Source organism: Hemicordylus capensis, chromosome 17 (assembly GCF_027244095.1).
Source record: "Hemicordylus capensis ecotype Gifberg chromosome 17, rHemCap1.1.pri, whole genome shotgun sequence".
Classification (NCBI taxonomy): Eukaryota; Metazoa; Chordata; class Lepidosauria; order Squamata; family Cordylidae; genus Hemicordylus; species Hemicordylus capensis.
In genome coordinates this window covers 12,187,456-12,207,896 of record NC_069673.1, presented here as the reverse complement: position 1 = coordinate 12,207,896, position 20,441 = coordinate 12,187,456, and the positions used below count along the sequence as shown (strand labels likewise).

The following is a 20,441-nucleotide window of genomic DNA, read 5'->3' as shown; positions in this document are numbered from 1 at the left end:
CTGGATGGAAAAGTAACTCTGGGGGCGGTGTGATCAGTGCTACTAGTGGACAAGCAAGATGTCCATTTGATGAACTTCCTTTGCTATGGTCACATTGGAGATTTAAAAAATAAACGAGGAAAAGAGCACTTTCTTATTAGTCATCTGTTAAATGTACGTGCAAGAGGAGCTGAGCCCTCTTGGGGTTGCAGCACTGGTCTATCTAATCGCAGCACCCATCTATGATCTAGATCAGTGCTTCTCAACCCTTGTAAATATACAGGAACATAGGAAGCTGCCTTCTACTGAGTCAGACCATCTGTCTGTCTAGCTCAGTATTGTCTACCCAGACTGGCAGCGGCTTTTCCGGTGCTGCAGGCAGGAGTCTCTCTCAGCCCTGTCTTGGAGATGCTGCTAGGGAGGGAACTTGGGACCTTCTGCTCTTCCCAGAGCGGCTCCATCCCCGGAGGGGAATCTCTTCCAGTGCTCACACATCAAGTCTCCCATCCAAATGCAAACCAGGGCAGGCCCTGCTTAGCAAGAGGGACCATTCACGCTCACTACCACAATTCCAGCTCTCCTCTTTTAACGCGCGCGTCCTCCTTTAACTTGAAGGCCAGCCTGTTATTTGCTCTCTGACTTGTCCACTGCCCTGCCCCGGAGCCCTTGGCCTCCTGGAGTGCTGTTTGCTCAAAATGCATGCCAAGTGGCTCGCTGTGGAGGCGGGCAGGTTTATTTAGATCCACAGCTCAACATTTAAAAATAACCGCCAGAGGCCTCTGAGCCATAAAAATGTGCTGTGGTTGAGAAATAGGTCAAACGAAAAACAGGGGCCGGCGGGAGAAATCCATATGTGGTTTCCACCACCCTTTTCTTCTCGGCCGGTCAGACAGAACTACTTTAGAGATGGCCTCAGGCCCCTTCCACAGCCCCATAGCCAGCCTAAAAAATATGGGGTGGGGGGCGGAGTAGTGGGCAGCTTATCTGACCCTTTTAAAAGACAACTTTCAAGCAATATTTAGGGTTTTATTAATTGTTTGGTGGAGGTGGGTTGTTGGGGGGCGGCGTGGTCTGCCTTTTCACATGCCGTTGACTTCCCCCCACCCCATCAGGGCTGTGGGTATGCCATGCTAACTTGAGTAGCCACGAGGGGAGGGGCCGTGGCCACCCTGATTACGTTGCCTGCCTGACCGCCCACCTCTCCGTTCTGTCTGAATTAGAGAAACAGTCTGAACTTGCTTCTCTTTGGGGAGAGTGTCGTGGGCAAGCATCGATCTTGTCCCTCTATGTCTGCTCCGTTTATAATTTTCTGGAAGCATCTCTGCACATTGACCAAAATCTGTGGCCCCCCCAAAAAGGTGAATTCTCTCCACTCTTGGAAATTACAATATATGTCATCCTTTTCAGACTTTCCTCTACTTTTGCATGACTTGTTTATTTATTTATTTATAATATCTATCTGAACCACTTTGGGAACTCTTGTTGAAAAGCGGTATATAAATATTCATCGTCGTCATAATAATAATAATTTTTGAAAACCTTTCTTTGTTAGCTACTCCATAACAAATTGTTCTCTGGGCGGCACACTACGCAGCATTAAAACATCAAATTAAAACACATAAAATCACAATACAATACCATTTAAAAGTTTTTAAAAAACAGTTTTAAAGATAAAACCTAGTAACCTGTTGTGTATGTGTTTGGTGCAGGGATTCTCAACGTGTGGGTCCCCAGATGTAATTGGACTTCAACTCCCATAATTCCCAACCAAAGGCCACTGGGGGTAGGGATTGTGGGAGTTGAAGTCCAAGAGCATCTGGGGACCCACACGTTGAGAATCCCTGGTTTGGTGTGATCCATGCCCCACAACGGGGGGTCATGGACGGGCTATGGCTTGCCCTCTCCCGCTGCGGTCTCTGTCCCGTCTCATTCGCCTCGTCTTGTTGCTCAGTGCCGATGAGGCTCCTTCCCAATCTAATCATGCCCATTTTTCTTTTTCTGCCTAGACTCCCAGCGGTCTCATCTCTCCTCGTTCACCATGAAGTTAATGGACAAGTTCCATTCCCCCAAAATAAAGCGGACGCCATCCAAGAAGGGGAAGCAGCCCGACCTGGTGGAGAAAACACCGGAGAAGGTGGCGAACAAGGCAAGTGAGCCGGAGGGCTGTGTCGACGTTCCCGGTCCTGTCGCTCTTGTCCTTTCTGAATGGCTCGGAAGCCGGGCCAGCGGCTGGCAACTCACCCAACCAGCCATCTGTTATCACTCATGTGTCTGGCACCTTTAACGCTCTGAGTGTTTTATCGTCTTATTTGCAGTGGGTATTGCTGTGCATAGCCACCTAATGGCGCAGCGGGGAAATGGCTTGACTAGCAAGCCAGAGGTTACCGGTTCGAATCCCCGCTGGTCTGTTTCCCAGACAATGGGAAACACCTCTGTCGGGCAGCAGCAATATCAGAAGATGCTGAAAGGCATCATCTCCTACTGCGCAGGAGGTGGGAGATTTTTTTATCTTACATTAAGCGGGAGATGGCCATGGTCAACCCCTCCTGTATTCTACCAAAGACAACCACAGGGCTCTGTGGGCGCCCCGAGTCGACACCGACTCGAGGGCACACGTTATTTCTGTACGTGGCACTCAGAGGTGCCCAACTCAAGTGTCCTGGTGGGCTGGAACCAAGCATGACTTGGTGTGCAAGGGCCGAGGTCAATATTCAGTACATTAATGATTATGCTAAAATTAATTATTTAAAAAATTAATGGAAGTGAGGAGGCAGAGGGCTGGACAAGGAGAGGCGAGAGGAAAGAGGGATGGCGTTAGTGGGCTCAAGCCAGCAATGGAGAAGGCCTGTCCCTGAGTAGCCACCAGACGAGCCGGTGGCAACTGCAGACGGACCCCCCAATTTTGTGTCATCGGAGGCCGCCGCTGCCGGGAGCTATCTGGAGCTCATTTCTAGGCAGGCAGCCCTCACTGCTGGGATTACGTTCATTTTGAGGACGTGAAATGACCATTATCCAGCCTGCCTAGAACTGGGTTGCTCATGGGCCCGCCCCCCTTTGCACGTGATGTCACACACAAAGGGGGCAGGGCCCAGGATCTACGGAGCCCAGGCGAGCTCACCAGAGCTCGCATTTCTAGGCAAGCTGGGTAATGTTCATTTCAGGGGAGCAAACTCAGCATTATCCTAACAGGGAGGGCTGCCTGCCTGCCTAGAAATGAGCTCTGGAGAGCTCCCGGTTGTGGCACACACACACACACACACACACACACACACACACACACACCATCTCGAAATTGTTTTGGGGGGTGCCTGGGGGCAAGGGGGGGTGACCCCTTTACTCACTGCTGGTCCAAGAAACGGCACACAAAGAATGTATCGGTCCACGACTCCAACGACGTTAAGGAACTCTGGTCTAAGCCATACATTTTATGGGCAGGGCAAGTGATGCTGGCGGAACATGCTTGCCATCACAGGGACACTCCCAGTAGTGACTCTTGAAGTTAGCCACCGGTTGAAACAAGCACAGAAACCCACTCCCACGGCTGCTGGTGTCCGCCAACTGTGAGGCAAGCATTCCACGGACTTGTGCAACGTTGGCCTCCGAGGAGTTAACTCCTAATCCATTTTCATGATTGTCTCCAGCCAATCGATTAGTTAGATAGGGGACAATTGATTGGATTAATGGGGGAGGAGAGGGCGTCATTAGCCTTGGAGGAGAAGTGACCCCAACTGACAGACGAGATTTGCTGCAGAGCCGAAGTGATTATCCCAGAGAAGATTGTGTGTGTGTCTGTGTCTGTGTCTGTGTGTGTGCACGCGCGCCTATCTGTTTGTTTTGGGGGCCAAGGTTGGTTAACCATTGACGAGACCGAATTCAGCTAGAGCAGAAACAGCAGTTGTTAAACACAGCATTTCCATTCTTGGGTCTGGCGCAGAAAAAGCCCTCAAAACTCCGACCGAAGCGTGCTTGTTCTGTGTTTGCAGAAGCTAGCCGCTGTTTCTTGGGCACAAATGGATTCATAATAGCTGCTGGAGGAAAGCAGTTCTGAAAATTGTGCAACAGGCTCCCATTTCAGGGCGGGAGGAAAAACAGGGGGCCTTGCAATGCCCCTCCGTGGTAGTTTTGTGCTCCGGGGGATTACTTGGATCATGGAGGTGTGATCAACTTGAGGAATCTGTAGCAGATAGAAGAAGAGTAGTGGTTATTCAAGTGTTCAGGTCCCAGGACACTGGGAGGTCGTGCCAAAGACTTCCCAGGGTGGCAGTGGCTGAGTAAATACGTTCCATAAACGACAGCAGAGGTTATGACAACAACAAAACGAATCACATCTTCCACTTCCCTAGACCCACATGGACACAAACAAACATCCTGATTGTATGTACTTGATAAGTTTGCTGGTCAATGACCAAATAAACTTATAACTAACTAACTTATGTACTTGATAACATTTTAGATTTTGTTTCCGTTTTTGTTTCCTCTCTTTACTGTGTATATTCTGTGTCTATTGATGTTTGATCTCAGATCGTAAATAAACAACTAACTAACATCCATCCTGAAATAAGAATTCCAGCCATGCAGCCTGTCAGAATGGCAGGTAGCTAGTGAAAAGGTTTTCCTGAGTCTTAAGAACAACACACACAAACCCTGAAAACAATTTAGAAAACAACTAATAGGGCTGATTCAACTAATAGATAAAGAGCCTGCAGGAAGCACTCTAAACAATGGAATTACAGTCTGAACTGCCTGCCAGAAGAAGATGGCTTTAGCTTGGCCCCTAAATGCATATAAAGAGGTTGCCAGGCGGGTCTCCTTAGGGAGTGCATTCCGCTGGTGGGGCCACTACTGAAAAGGCACTCTCTCTGGTAGCTTTTGCTTCCCTTTCCTTGTGTCCAGGTTAGATGGAATACATTGGAGGTGCTGTTCTCTCTCATTTTGTGTGTGTGCGGAATGAGTTTTGTTCTGGGTGGCAGGATGAAGGCAGTGTGTGCGCACCTGCATTCCAAGGAGGGCCTTCCGGATTCAACCTGAGCAGCATCTACAATTAGCTGAGTGGACATCAAAAAACTTGTGAGTGTGCACACATGCGTACAAATTAGAGGGAACACTGAGAGTGTTGGTTATTTCTCTTTATAAACTGCCCTGAGCCATTTTTGGAAGGGCGCTATAGAAATCGAATGAATGAATGAATGAATGAATGATAGGAGGTGACATTAGAGTCTTTTTCTTTTGAAGTTTTTTTGGGGGGGTGTGTGTGTGTATTTTTTTACTTGTATTTTTTGTTTTATCTTGTCTGTCTAAAGAGGGGAGGGTTTTGAGAAATAGGCTGGATATTTATAGCCAGCGTGGTGTAGTGGTTAGAGTGCTGGAGGAGACCCGAGTTCAAATCCCCATTCAGCCATGAAACTAGCTGGGTGACTCTGGGCCAGTCGCTTCTCTCTCAGCCTAGCCTGCTTCACAGGGTTGTTGTGAAAGAGAAACTCAAGTATGTAGTGCACTGCTCTGGGCTCCTTGGAGGAAAAGCGGGATATAAATGTAAATAATAATAAAATAATAATAATAATAATAATAATAATAATAATAATAATAATATCTGTTAAATAAAGTTGAGAGCGAGAAATGCTGAGAGGTATGATTTTTATCAGTTATGTTTCTTTGTCTTAATGTCTGTCTGTTAAAATTGTTCATCCTAACTGAAAAATTATTAATAATTTTTTTAAAAGGTATACTTGAAAGTATTTGAATGATGCCTGGTGAAATCTCAGAAGTGGGGGTAACTGAGATTCCTAGTGGTTGGAGGTGGGACTGCACTGCCATTAATATATCCCCTTCCCATGATTTGTAAAAACCAGATTAAATTGTGCAAGGGAGAGAGACTTTCCACATTTGTTCAGTTCCCATAATTTCATATAGACTGTAAAATTCAGCCTAGGACTGAAATTCTTCATAGGACTGTGTTTGTGAATTACTGGCGCAATTGCTGCTTTGCTCGGGCACTTAAGAGCTCTGGGGTTCCTTTTTCTTGAGAAGCTGCGTTTTGTTACCCTCTTGTTAGAAAAAACCAAAAGGACACATTTCACCTAGTTAAAAAAAACAAAGCTCTCCTTTCGGTTGCCTTCCACTTCGAAATAATCTCCATTTGGGAGTTCTAAAAATAAGCAGTTGTCCCATCTTTCTTGCACATGGTGGCCAGAAGACACGTCGTTGTTTCTCTCACCATGCGCTTTGCAAAGAGAGGCAGGTTGGCTGTCACCAGGATCCCGTGTGCAAACAGACAGAGCGGGGAGGGTGTTTAACAAGAATCCAAAGGGGGGAAAGGACTCTGGTGTCCCATTAATGCCTGTTTCTCCTTCCCTGCCCTCCCACCCCCTGTAGAATCTAACCTTCTTGGAAGAGAAGGAGAAGGAGGTCGTGAGTGCACTGCGGTATTTTAAGACCATCGTTGACAAGATGGCGATTGACAAGAAGGTGCTGGAGATGCTGCCGGGATCTGCCAGCAAAGTGCTGGAGGCCATCTTGCCTCTCGTCCAGACCGACCAGCGGATTCAACAGAGGTGAGTCTTGCCTGTGGAATCCTGCAAGATGCTTCTGATGGACTGAGATGTTCTCCTTTCAAATCTAGCAACTCCTGCCACTTCTCTCTTCCTGTTTGCCGTGCGCTGCTCAGAGTCCTCTCGCAGGCCTCTTGCCCTCATCCCCGGGCTGTTTACTCTTCCAACCCTTCCTTCCACCCTGCTTTGCTTGGCCCTCTTGCCTCCTTGGGCCTTTTCTCCTCCCCTGCCTCTCCCTAGCCGCAGACCAGCTCATCCAGTGGTAGGCCAAGCTTGGCCAGAGTTGTTGCTGCCACCATGCAGCCACCGCCAGATCTCTTGGCAGAGGACGGTCTATAAATTGAGCAGGGCTCTCTTCCTTGTCTTTAAGATTAAGAGTTAATAAGAAGGGATTTTAGCGAACACAGGACCAGCTTAAAGAAGAGAGAGGAGAGCTGGTCTTGTTGTCGCAAGCATGACTTGTCCCCTTAGCTAAGCAGGGTCCGCTCTGGTTGCATTTGAAGGGGAGACTAGAAGTGTGAGCACTGGAAGAGATTCAATCCACAGATGTCATCTCTTCTTAGGTCAGGAATAGAGGGTGAGTTATAAATCAGAATAAATGATGTTGTGACAGAGGGTCTGCTAGCCATTTCTCGATTAAGACTGTTCTGCCAATGTGTGCGTTTTCTCCTCTCTCACTAATGGATTATTGTCTCACCAGTTCGGCCATCTCCTCCTGCTACAGCCGCGTGTACCAGAGTCTCGGGAATCTGATTCGTTGGTCGGATCAGGTGATGCTGGAGGGCGTGAACTCCGAAGACAAAGAGGTGGTGAACACCGTGAAAGGAGTCATTAAGGCCGTGCTGGACGGAGTCAAGGTATGATGTCCTTCAGCCACTCTGGGACGCTGAAATGCAAATCTTCTTTGCCTCCTCTGGCAACAGTGTTTAGGGGAGTGTGTTAGATGTCAGGCCTTGCTCTTGACTTGAGGAGACATTAATCTCTTTTAACCAATGGTCGCATTCGTAATGCTCTCTGATGTGTTTCTGTCGACGCAGAGTGCGCTCTGAATTCCCTTGCCCTCACAGCTGGTTAGGCTACAAGAAACAAACCTCCAGGGAGCGTTCTGTTTAAATGCTTTCAGACACCTTTCTCACTTCAAATCTGGCTGATCAGCCCGTTGGATTTTCCGTGTGGTTTTTATTTCTCTTGGCCACACCAACGACAATGGGGACCCTTGACATTAAATGCAGGGCACCAGTTTGAGCACTAGAGCGGCACTGATTAATCGGTGCAGCTGGCTAGAGTCCTCCATTAGTAGCCTTTTGCTCAATTTCTAAAAAGTGTCCCTAACTAATCAGCAGCGGGCTTTTAACAATATTGATTTTTTTTAATGCATGTCTTTGCAAAGACACAAGAGGGGAGGTGACGTTGCAGAGGATGCATTCTCTGATAGAAGCAGAATGCTTCTTCCAAGGCTATGCCTGCTGTAGCTAGAGTTGCCATGCCCGCCGAGTTCAAATCCCCATTCAGCCATGAGACTGGACTCTCTCAGCCTAACCTACTTCACAGGGTTGTTGTGAGGAGAAACTGAAGTATGTAGTACACCACTCTAGGCTCCTTGGAGGAAGAGCGGGATATAAAGTGTAAAGAAATAAAATAAAATAAAATAAAAAGAAGCTGGTTCCCTTCCCCCAAAGGGCTCACAGTCTTTCAAAAAGCACACACCAGCAGCAGCCACTGGAGGGATGCTGTGCTGGGGATGGATAAGGCCATTTGCTCTCCCCCTGCGAAATATGAGGGAGCCACCACTTTCAGAAGGTGCCTCTTGGCTCTGTTAGCAGGGATTAGAGCTTGATAGTTAAGCCGTACTTACACTTCAGTAAATGTGTATAGTATCACAGCCTTTGTTTGTGAAGGGCAGAGCCACACAGAGTCCTAAATTCCCATCCAACTAACCATTGCAGCATCTGTTCAGACCTTTGCTTTCCTCCCAGTTATGAGATTTCCCCAGGTACTGCTTATATTCATGACAAAATTCATGGTGTGTACCTGTTAACAAACTATCTGCAGATAAGGACAGGCCACCCTTTTAGTGTGTGCTCTCCTATTCCTGGAACGTTGCATCATCCTCTTATGTCCCCCATGACTGAAAACTTATCATAGATAATCCAAACGCAGTGCCTAGCTTTTTTTGTCACAAATAGCCGTTTTCGAGGGTCACACTTGAACTCGGGCAACATTTCTACTGCTGGGAAGCTGATGCGGAAATGAAACTGAGCACCCAGACTTCTGGCTCGTGTGGTCATGGGACTCTGGCGTTTGGGGAAATGAATCTCTCTTGTTTCTCATTGACTCTGGTTACGAAGAACAGTTACGTTAATTTAAAGTGAAGCCAAACCAAACCACTTTTAAAAGAAACTCGGATCACCCAGTAAAGATTGAGCAAAGATCCTTAAGTGTGGACACGCGTTCCAAAGTAAATATTGGTATATTGACTTTAAAATGGAATAGATGAGATGCTTCAGTAGAGAGCTCTGGATGAATAAAACGCAAACGCAGTGATAAAGTTGATGTGGTGTGTGCATACTGGTTGGCATCCCAAAGAGAGCTGGTGTGTTTGAGAATGGAGGGTTAGAGGATGGCCAGGCAGGCACAGGTTCAAAGCAGCCCTGGAGCTCATGGAGTGACCTTGTCCCAATCACCACCTCACAGGATTGTTGTAGGAATACATGGGGCGAAGGGGACATATCCCGTGAGTTTTGTCTGAGCTCATCAGAGGAAAGTAAGGATAAAAATGAAATAAATTAATATTTGTTTATGTCTGGCCTAAGGTATTTGGGGGTCGTAAGAATCTGTTTCGAGGCATTTTGTCCAAAACAAAAAAATCACGATATGTTTAAGAAATCAACATCAAGACTGTAATAAAAACATGAATGCCTTACGATTGTTGATAATAATACTGAGAAGGAGAAGCAGCTTATATTATGGGGCAGAGCAGGCAACAAATATCGTTATAGCATAAAAATGCAGTGCTTGTAGAACCCGGACATGGTCCCCCCTCCTAACAGAGCAAAGAGGCGCCTTTTAAAAGTGGGTGGTTCTCTATTGCTGGGGTCCATCTTCTGTTTCTTTTTTAGCCTGTGAGCCCTTTGTGGCAGGGAGCCACATTACCTATCTATCTATCACCACTTTGGGAACTTTGAAGAGCAGTATATAAATATTCATCATCCGACGGTCTACATGCAGCAAAGTTGCTGAAGCTGAAACAGGTCTGGTTCTTATCAGTGCCTGGACGGGCACCCGTGATGGCAGAAAGCAGCATCTCAGGGTCGTCCATGTTCTCCAAGTGGGCCTTACTAACAATGCCATGGGCACTGGGTTTCCATCAGACATCATTATTTAGCATAATAAGGCGGGCTGCCCCACTGAGGCCCTCCAGGGCAACAACTCCCATCATCTGTGACTCTTGCCCCCTGTGACTGGAGATCCCCCTCTCTTGGGCTTGTGACTCTTCCTCTGAGCTGCAGACATCCCCCGCCTGGCACTATTTCTGAAGGGCTAGCATATCCCGCCCGGCCCACTTCCACTTTCTTGCCCCTACTTCCCTCTCTGTTGTCTCTTGTGTTCACTCAGCTGTTGCGTGTAGCACTGAATGGATGTTTTTCAAAATGATGTTTCAGCAGACCACTTGGCTATTTCTAGCGCCGCCGTTTCCCCTTTTCACAATGTTTTTAAAGTTTCCCTTTTGAAATTCTTATTCCTTTGCCGTCCTCTTTCAGGAACTGGTCAAGCTCACGATTGAGAAGCAGGAGCACCCGTCCCCCACAAGTCCAGTCAAACCCAGCTTACCTGCGTGTAAATCTGACAGGTAAAAGATGGAGACTGTCTGACGAGGGGCCCTGCACGCTTAGCAACACCAGGCTGCTCATGGAATCGCCCAGAAATGGCATGGAGTTTGTTACCCGCGACTGCTGCAGGGATTGTGCCCCACATGCAAAGGGGAGAAGCGGAGGAGAGAAGCCGTTTTTACACATGTAAAAACATATATAGGGGGAGAGTGGTACTGACGCAAAAATACAAAGAACAATACTACTCAATAAATCAAGCGTGGATGCATATATAAAACAATGGAACCAATATAAATATGGCAAATATCACTTCATTTATCACGTCAAGACTTCATTTTTGTCAGGGTTTCGCAGTATGTCCTCGTTTCACAATAAGCTTCGTCAGAAGTACATAAACAATCATATAATACAGTCGTGAAAAACTCCACAGTTCCTGAATATCAATCACTTCTCCCTGGTGTGTGGAGTAACTGTGGAGTCTGTCACGACTGTATTATATGATTGTGTAGGTACTTCTGATGAAGCTTATTGTGAAACGAGGACGTATCGCAAAACCTTGTCAAAAATGAAGTATTGGCGTGATAAATGAAGTGGTATTTGGCATATTTATATTGGTTTCCATTGTTTTATATATGTTTTTACACATGTGGCTATATTTCAGAGACTGCCTTCTACCGAGTCAGACCCTTGGTCCGTCTAGCTCTATACCGATGGAATGTGGTGCCATCTGCACGCACAGCACATTCCCGACCGCTGAGCCCCTCCTTGTTTTTTCAGGGCTCTGATGTGCTAATGCCTGCAACCCTCCCACTTTCTGCTGGCCCCTGGGGTCATCCCATTAGAAGGTTCTGAGCCTGAAGTGGTACCCTCTGCTCTGCCGGCGTGGGCCAACGCTTTTTAGTTGGGTGCCCTGATGATGATGTGTGTATGAAGCAGCTAGCCTTGAGGTTAGCAAGACACCGAACGATATATATATATATATATATATATATATATATATATATATATTTTTTTTTTAAGATCATAAGAACAGCCCTGCTGGATCGGGCCCAAGGCCCATCTAGTCCAGCATCCTGTTTCACACATTGGCCCACCAGATGCCTCTGAGATGTCCACAGGCAAGAGTTGCTGGGAGGCCTCTCTCCTGCTGTTACTCCCCTGCAACTGGTACTGAGAGGCATCCTGCCTTTGAGGCTGGAGGTGGCCTGTAGCCCTCTGACTAGTAGCTGTTGATAGACCTCTCCTCCTTTTAATCAATACATTAAAAGCCTGTAGAATGGACACAGCAGAACCCTGCTCACAGCTTACAGGCTAGATTAGGGAGGAGAAGGGGGTATGAGAAGACCACAGAAAGAGGAGAGGCCGAATTAAACGTCTCCATGAATCGCAGGAGACGTGGAGACAGAAATGTCTTGAGCTGCTGCTTAAAGAGTAGAAGAGGCTGGGTAGCAGATCTGTATAGTCTGTATCGCTCTTGTCAAATGCGAATCGGTCCTCGTGATGGTTGATGCACGTCCTGGACAAGTTCCGCTAAGCTTTTGGCACTCCTCAGCCCGTCGGAGCTCCCCTTGACCGACCGCGAGATGGAGATTCTCAACAAGACGACCGGGATGGCGCAGACGACGGAGACTCTGGCGGACTCCATGGACGAAGAGGTCGCCCCCCCCAAGCCCCCACTTCCGTGCATCCGGGTAGCTGAAAACAGGTAACTCGGGGTGGGAATTGCTTCTGTAGCTGACAGTTTCTGCATAAATGTATTATTTCTCTGTGTAAACTGCCCTGAGCCATTTTTGGAAGGGCAGTATATAAATCGAATGAATGAATTTATTAAGGCTGAAAGCATTCACTGGTCTAATTCAGTGATTTTCAAAGTCTCTTCCTTAAGAGAGACTTTAGATACATGTAATGCCAAGCACCTTGATTGTCATTAAACTTCCCATTAAACGGTCAGTTTATTGTACTTGAAATTAAAGGTGTGAGTTCAGTGTGGGTGTGTGCACACATTAATTTTTGGCTGGTTGGAAAACAGGAACATAAGAAGTTGCCCTATACTGAGTAAGACTATTGGTCCATCTAGCTCAGTATTGTATACCTAGACTGGCAGCGGCGTCTCCAAGATTGCAGGCAGGAGTCTCTCTCTCTCAGCCCTATCTGGAGATGCCGCCAGGGTGGGAACTTGGAACCTTGTCCATGCCAAGAACGCAGATGCTTTTCGCAGAGCGGCCCCGTCTGCTAAGGGGAATATCTTACAATACTCACACATGTAGTCTCCCATTCAAATGCAAACCAGGACAGACCCTGCTTAGCAGAGGGGACAGTTCATACCCGCTACCACAAGACCAGGGTCTGCTCCCCTAAGGGGAGGGGTGAAGCAAAAACAAAGAAAAAGGCACCTCTTGCTTTCTTTGCTCTTAGATAAAATTTATTTATTTTTTTCTTTATGAGTAACCACAGAAAAAGCTTGTGAGCTTTTTTATTTTTGTTTTTTTGGGGAGAAGGTGGTGGGGACCTCCCCCCACCACACACACACACATTTCAGGGTTGCATTTCCCCAGCAGTGCAGACTGTAGTGTGTGGTGAGGCATGTGAACATTGTGTGGTTTGCTGGAAACGTGTGAGATTCTTCTACTTATGAAGGCTGTGGTTGGTGAGAATTTCCTGTGCGATCTTTCTTGTTAGGTCCCGGAAACAGAATAGTTTGCACACGCATTGGCTCGAACATGAGCCACTCATGGTTTCTTTTCTCCGCCCCGCTGGAAACAGTTCCTCCCTCTTTGTTGAATGGAGGAGAGTGGCTATGTTCGTTTCCTCCCTTGTTGACACATTCAGCGTTTCAGTGGGAAAGCAACGGGGTTGGGCCACCATGCCAAATCAGATCACACTCTATTTAGGGCGTCATAAAAAATTATAAAGTAATTTCTTTTAAAGGAAAAAGAATAATCCGAATTGTATGCAAATGAGAACATTTCTTTTGGGGATTTTTCCCAATTCGGATTTTTCCGGAACACCATCTCTCTCTTATTTTTCAAGAATATTTTAAAGAATGCATCCTGACTTTTCTAAAATGAAAAGCGGGGGTGGAGGGGGAGGCGGGACTACAACAATTTATAAACCGCTTTTCAACAAAAGTTTCCAAAGAAATAATTACATAAAGAAATAATAAATAAATAAGACGGCTCCCTGTCCCCAAAGGGCTCTCAATCTAAAAAGAAACACAAGATAGACCCCAGCAACAGTCACTGGAGGTACTGCGCTGGGGGTGGATGGGGCCAGTTACTCTCCCCCTGCTCAAAAAAAGAGAATCACCAGGTTAAAAGGTGCTTCTTTGCCAAGTTAGCAGGGGAGAAAAGCAGCTGGATTTGAGAAATAGAGATTGCAGAGCTCCATCCATATCAAACACACTAGAGAAACTGCAATTCCTACTCTGATTTCCCCATTGTTTATTGGGAAATTAGTGTTGGATTCTCATATGTGTGATTCTCTTCATTTTGCTCTGCTTCTGCTTCTCAGTCCTCCTCCCGCATTGCCGCCCAAGAAACGTCAGTCGGCACCATCTCCTACGAGAGTAGCTGTGGTGGCACCCATGAGCCGGACCACCAGCGGGTCCAGTTTGCCGATTGGAATAAACAGACAGGTAAGTGCATGGTCGAGATTGAGCAGCTGTGGTTCACACAATCCCTTTACTCTCCCTTCTTGGATCTCGATCTCGTCAGCCTGCCCTGGGCACAAATAATAGGTTTCAAACGTTAAAGGTGAAGTTGTGCCGTTGAGTTGGTGTTGACTCCTGGCGACCACAGAGCCCTGTGGTTGTCTTTGTCTTTGGTAGAATACAGGAGGGGTTTCCCATTGCCATCTCCCGCGCAGGATGAGATTATGCCTTTCAGCATTTTCCTATATCGCTGCTGCCCGATACATACCAACAAGGATTTGAACCAGCAACCTCTGGCTTGATAATCAAGTCATTTCCCTGGAATAAAATATAGATAGATAGCTATAGATACAGATATAGCTATATTAGCATTGATCATCTCTGGTACCAAATTTTGACAGCAAAAGCTCTCTCCAAGAGATGTTCTCACCCTTTCATCCAGGAGTTTGACCACTTAATTATTTCCATAACATGTGACAAAACAGGACAGTAGACAAACTTTGCCTGTTAAACGTAAGTTTATTGAGCAGGCAAGAAGGAACGTGGAGGAGGAGGGAGGCAGGGAGAAGCTGGAATCCAAAAGATCCTGGGAAGACAGTTTTTAAAATATGAGTTTTAAAGTGCTTTTAAAGTGATGGGGGCAGTGTCCCGTGAATCTTTTATGTCATTGTTTTAATGACTTAATTTTGGCCTCTAGTATCTTGCTATGATTGATTGATTGATTGATTGATTTTATGATTTGTTGTATGTTTTTTAACTTTTGTAAACCGCCTTGGGATTGTTTTTAATGAAAGGCGATATATAAATTTAACACTCAATAAATAAAAATAAACAAAAGCAACTGATTGAGGGAGGAAGAATATATTGCCTTAACCAGATCGGTTCCCCCAGCCTGGCTGTCCTTCACCATCCCTTCTCCGCCTCCAGGATTTCGACGGCGACTGCTACGCTCAGCGGAGGCTGTCCGGCGGCAGCCAGTCCTACGGCGGGGAGTCCCCCCGCCTCTCCCCCTACAACAGCATGGGCAAGCTCAGCAAGTCGGACGAGCAGCTCTCCTCGCTGGAGTGTGACAGTGGGCAGTGCTCCCGCAACACCAGCTGTGAAACCTTGGGTAGGAAGGGGGCTGGGAAATGGGGGAGGGAGGGGGCGCCTGTGGGGGGAGGAAAGGGATGGGTGTATCCACAAGAGGGGCTGGAGCTCCACGCTTAGCAGCCTTAGACACAGAAAGGAGTTGGGAGCCCCAGGAATCTTGCCCATCAGATGATCTTAACGGTTTGGGCCCTGGAGATCCTTTCTGCCCGCCCAGCAAGGTCATCAGAGGGGGCTTGTGCGCGCGGGACGGGGCCTTCTCTGTTGTGGCCCCCTCCTCCCCCAGGCTCTGATATGTTCTCTCTGTGAGTGTGTCTGCTCCTTGACATGGGTGGCTGCTTCTAAAAGACCACTCGGGAGCTTTTTATTGGTTCCAGCTTTCACCCCTTTGGGGCTGCCAGGTTCCCTAGCGCCTCTGCTATTCTTGCTTTTTATTGTTTTAACTGGTTTTAGTGTTTTGAGGTGGTTTTCATGGCACTTTATTGTTTTGTTTTTTGGTTTTTTTTGAGCCGCCTTGGGATGTCTTGTGAAAGGTGGTAGAAACATTGAACAATAAATAAATAGCAATAAATCTCAGACATCTGCTCTCCTGTCACACAGCCTCTTGTATATTATTTACTTTATTTATTTACTTACACAGTCAGACAGGTGTTATTGACTGGTTTGTTTTATCCAGACATTGAGTATTTATTATCAATGTGGTTGCTGTTATTATAGATATCATTGCAAAATATAGGCTGTTCCCAGTAAAGTTACTTTTTGTAGTTGGCTGGTGGTGATTTCTGTTGGCTGGTGGTGAAGCCAAATTTTGGGTTACGGCCCATTTGACTCACGAGTATACCCCTCAGGTTCTGGCAACACCACTGGGATTATTTTGGTCTTTTTCTGCCACAGCCTTTCAATTTCGATTTGTAGATCTTTGTATTTTGTGATTTTTTCTATTCTTCTTGTTGTTGTTGTTGTTGTTGTTATTTTACATTTTATATCCCACTCTTCCTCCAAGGAGCCCAGAGCAGTGTACTACATACTTAAGTTTCTCCTCACAACAACCCTGTGAAGCAGGTTAGGCTGAGAGAGAAGTGACTGGCCCAGAGTCACCCAGCTAGTGTCATGGCTGAATGGGGATTTGAACCCAGGTTTCCCCGGTCCTAGTCCAGCACTCTAGCCACTACACCACGCTGGCTTATAGGCTTGCCTGTCCTTTGCATCCCTGATACCAAGGGGTGCTCCGTCTTCCTTTTCTGCCCTTGCCACAAAGCGGAGCTGCAGAGTCTTGGCCCTCCTGCAGAGGTTGGACTACAATGCCCATCACACTTGGCTGTTGGCCACTGTGACTCAGGATGATGGGAGTCGTAGCCCCGAAACACGGGAGAGTGCAGCCCTGCCAGGCGAATGCTGATCCAGCTCCTTCTCTTCTGTTCCCCACAGATCATTATGACCCCGACTACGAGTTCCTGCAGCAGGACCTCTCCAACGCCGACCAGATCCCCCAGCAGGCGCTTGGCCTCCTCAGCCCTTTGCCGGAGTCGCTGGGGGAGTCCGGCTCCCCCTTCCACGGACACACCTTCGCGCTGCCGGAGCACGGCAGCCCCCAGGTGGCCGAGATCCCCCCCGCCCTGCCGGAGAAGAAGCGGAAGCACGCCTTCGACACGGCCGGCTGCAGGGTCTTGTTTGAGCGGCACCCCTCGCAGTACGACAACATCTCGGAGGAGGACCTGCGCGGCTCGGCCCTGCTCCCGTCCTTCACCCCCTTTGCCGCCGTGCTGCCCTTCCAGCCAGGGAGCTCGCCGGCAGACTTCCTCGCCGACTTCGCCGCGCTGGACTCGGGGGGGGATGCCGAGAAGCCGCCCCCTCTGCCGGAGAAGAAGAACAAACACAGTAAGCCCAGGCCTGCCTGGAGGTTTCTCTCTTGGGGACCTAGGAAGCGGCCTCGTGCCGACTCAGACCGGCAGTCATAGGAACATAGGAAGCTGCCATATACTGAGTCAGGCCATTGGTCTATCTAGCTCAGTATTGTCTTCACAGACTGGCAGCGGCTTCTCCAAGGTTGCAGGCAAGAGTCTCTCTCAGCCCCATCTTGGAGTTGCTGCCAGGGAGGGAACTTGGAAGTTTTTGCTCTTCCCAGAGAGGCTCCATCCCTTGAGGGGAAAATCTTACAGTGCCCACACATCAAGTCTCCCATTCAGATGCAACCAAGGCAGACCCTGCTTAGCTAAGGGGACAAGTCATGCTTGCTCCCACCAGACCAGCTCTCCTCTCTTAATCGGAGACTTACTGCATCGGAGGGAGCCTCCCTATGTCAGAGAGGGGTTGAGCCCCTCCCACCACGTCACCAAAACAGTTGGCACAGATTTGGAGGAATTTCTCATTTCCCCCCAGTATTGTTCCACTCTCTGTCCAAGGGGCTCAGGGTGACTTCTGGAGTTCTCTCCCCTGCACACCGTAACCTTCCAACAACCCTGTGTGGTACGTTGGAATGTGTGCCTGGCCACAGGCCCTCCGATAAGCTGCATCGCTATGTGCAATTTGAACCCAGTTCCTTGATCCTAATCTGACTGACTCTCTGCCCCTTCTGGCTCTTGGACTGGACAGGCTGGGGCCAATGCCGGTTGAATTCCTTCTCCGTCGGAGCCAAGTTAACAGTGTCTTTTCAGAGTTGAGGCAAAGAGCCCAGGGCGGCCGTAAAACCAGTCCACCAGGAATAGGACAGAATTGTGGTCCAGGAGAAGCCATAGACATGGTCACGAAATCTGTCCAGCCAAGTCAGGAAGCAAGAGACTTAAGGACATGTTAAGCCTGTGAATGCGAGCTGGTTGGAGACGCTGGGCTTTTCCTCAGGGGGAATATGTAACTAGATAATGCATCACTAGACAGGCCTTGGGCCTGATCCAGCAGGGCTGTCCTTGTGTTCTTATGACCCAGGAATTGTAGTCCTAGGAGGATTTATAACAAAAGTGTTCAGCACTCACTCAAATTGCCCATCCCAGGGTTCCTTAGGGTCACTTCTCCTAATGCCACCTTATTGGTTTCTGAAAGAGATGGAAATGTTATGGATGCCTGACCGAAGCACCTGCAGAGAGGAAAGAACAGGCAGACTCTGGATAAGCTGCAGATATATCAGTTTTCACACAAATCTTAAAGGGGGGGGGGGGAACCAGGGAGCAAAAAACCCCAAACTGCCCCAATGTAACTCAATGGTGCAGAATGTTTGTGAACTCCGAGGGCAGCTAACAGACAACCAGGTGGGCAGCACCAATGGGACTCAGTGGCAAGGAGGGCTGGAACACAAACCCGAGGAAATTTCTCAGCTTGAAGAACACTCCCTCGAGACAGTGATAAACCCTTCCGCTTCTGAGCGGGAAAATGGCTATATACCGCTTTTCAACAAAAGTTTCCAAAGTGGTTTACATAGAGAAATGATAGATGGATGGATGGATGGATGGATGGATGGATGGATGGATAAGAAAGATGGATCCCTGTCCCCAAAGGGCTCACAATCTAAAACTTTCAATCTACACAGGCGCAGACTCGGTAGCACATACACACCAGGGACAAACTGCAGGATTTTGTTGCAGGTCCATAGTTGTTCCACAGAGTCACAGAACAGAACCTTAGAGTAGGAAGGGACCCTTGGCTTCTAGTCCAAGCCCTGCTCAGTGCAGAAATCTGCTCCGGCATCCCCAACAGACGCCCCTCCAGCCTCTGCTTGAAAACCAGTGTGGGTCGGCAGACCGTGCCAAGTGGCCCCGAGAGCAGCGGGTGCTCCGGCTGGGACGGCCCGGCTGCTTGGAGGGGTTCTGTTATCAGTTATCAGTTTATTCGGTCATTGACCAGCAAACATTTACAATAAACCAGTACGTATTTTACAAATAATATAACAAAACCTGGCCATAACAGAAATAATATCAGTGTCCTCATCAGTTAAAAGATAATTTAAATAAAATTCGTCAGACCGGCCAGGCAAATTGTCTAACATAGGAGATAAAAGTCTTAAACGGGGTTCTGTCCTCGGAGCATCACCCACGCTGCGGCGCACGGGGGGGAGGGGGCGGTTTTCGGTGGTGCCGCCAGCGGGTGACCTTTCTGTCTTCCAGTGATGGCCTACATGCAGTTCGTCGAAGACTACTCTGAGCCTCAGCCTTCCATGTTCTACCAGACGCCCCAGAACGAGCACATCTACCAGCAGAAGAACAAGCACCTGATGGAGGTCTACGGGTTCAACGACTCCTTCAGCAGCGCGGACTCCGGCCAGGACTTGGCCCCGCCTCCGGCCCTCCCGCCCAAACAGCGGCAGCTGGTGAGTTCTCTGGGGCGTTGCTGGGCGACTGTCCGGCCCGAGCAGACAGAACAATTTGAAGAGCCCAAAGCCCCAAAGGTGGGACTCACCAGAGGGGACAAAGGGCATGTCCGAATGTGTCTGTCGGGGAAATGAAGAATGTGCTCTGAGTGGAGTGGGGAGTCTTATTGAGTCCCCCTCCCCACTACAGCCCCTGCCCTCATGCCCCACACGGAGTGTTCCCTGATCTTTGGGGTTGGCATTTCAGAGGGGTGGAAGGGTCGGTGAACCTCTTATTTATTTATTTTTACATTTCCATTCCGTTCTTCCTCCAAGTAGCCCAGAGAACATACTTAGGTTTCTCCTCACAACAACCCTGTGGAGTAGGTTAGGCTGAGAGAGAAGTGACTGGCCCAGAGTCACCCAGCCAGTCTCCTGGCTGAATGGGGATTTGAACTCGGGTCTCCCTGGTCCTAGTCCAGCTCTCTAACCACTACACCACACTGGCTCCCAAGTCAGTGATATTTAGCATATCGATTTTATATAAGTCAAATATTTAGCATATTTGTATGCCGCCCAAAACTCAGGTCTCTGGGCAGTTTGCAATGAAACACGGATTAAAAACAAAGTTAAAGCATTAGAACCATTTAAAGCAGGGATTCTCAAACTTGGGTCCTCAGTGGCCTTTGGTTGGGGATTATGGGAGTTGAAGTCCCATAACACCTGAGGACCCAAGTTTGAGAATCACTGATTTAAAGCAATGATCGATTCTAGAAGTCTCATTAAAAGTAGATGGGATAGGCAGGGAACAATCGCCGTGCAACTTGAAGACGGGATTTTCATTCTGTGGCTTTGCACTGTGAACTGTTCCCAGCAGTCCTGTAGATTGTTATGCAATAACATATATATTCACTTAATTTGATGGTCGCCCCTGGTGATCTTTGCTTTGGGGGGCCTTTTTTCGGAGTCGGCTCTCACCCACTCTTCTGGGTGTTGCCATTTCCCAATTAAGCTGCTAGGGCTGCCCTTCCCCTGGGCTACAGGCTGTTTGCCCATCTCTTTTATAGATC

General features: G+C 48.0%; 1 protein-coding gene across 8 annotated transcripts in view; it reads left to right on the top strand.

Moving 5' to 3' along the window:
- Positions 1 to 20,441, top strand: part of RAPGEF1 (Rap guanine nucleotide exchange factor 1) — a 205,581-nt gene that overhangs the window by 152,612 nt on the left and 32,528 nt on the right. For all 8 annotated transcript variants that reach the window (XM_053281909.1, XM_053281915.1, XM_053281914.1 and 5 more), the window contains 9 exons: positions 1,986 to 2,125; positions 6,352 to 6,530; positions 7,228 to 7,384; positions 10,289 to 10,377; positions 11,910 to 12,062; positions 13,868 to 13,991; positions 14,934 to 15,117; positions 16,524 to 16,973; positions 19,190 to 19,392. In XM_053281909.1, the coding sequence (XP_053137884.1) occupies positions 1,986 to 2,125; positions 6,352 to 6,530; positions 7,228 to 7,384; positions 10,289 to 10,377; positions 11,910 to 12,062; positions 13,868 to 13,991; positions 14,934 to 15,117; positions 16,524 to 16,973; positions 19,190 to 19,392 (1,679 nt within the window). The remainder of the gene's footprint in view (positions 1 to 1,985; positions 2,126 to 6,351; positions 6,531 to 7,227; positions 7,385 to 10,288; positions 10,378 to 11,909; positions 12,063 to 13,867; positions 13,992 to 14,933; positions 15,118 to 16,523; positions 16,974 to 19,189; positions 19,393 to 20,441) is intronic.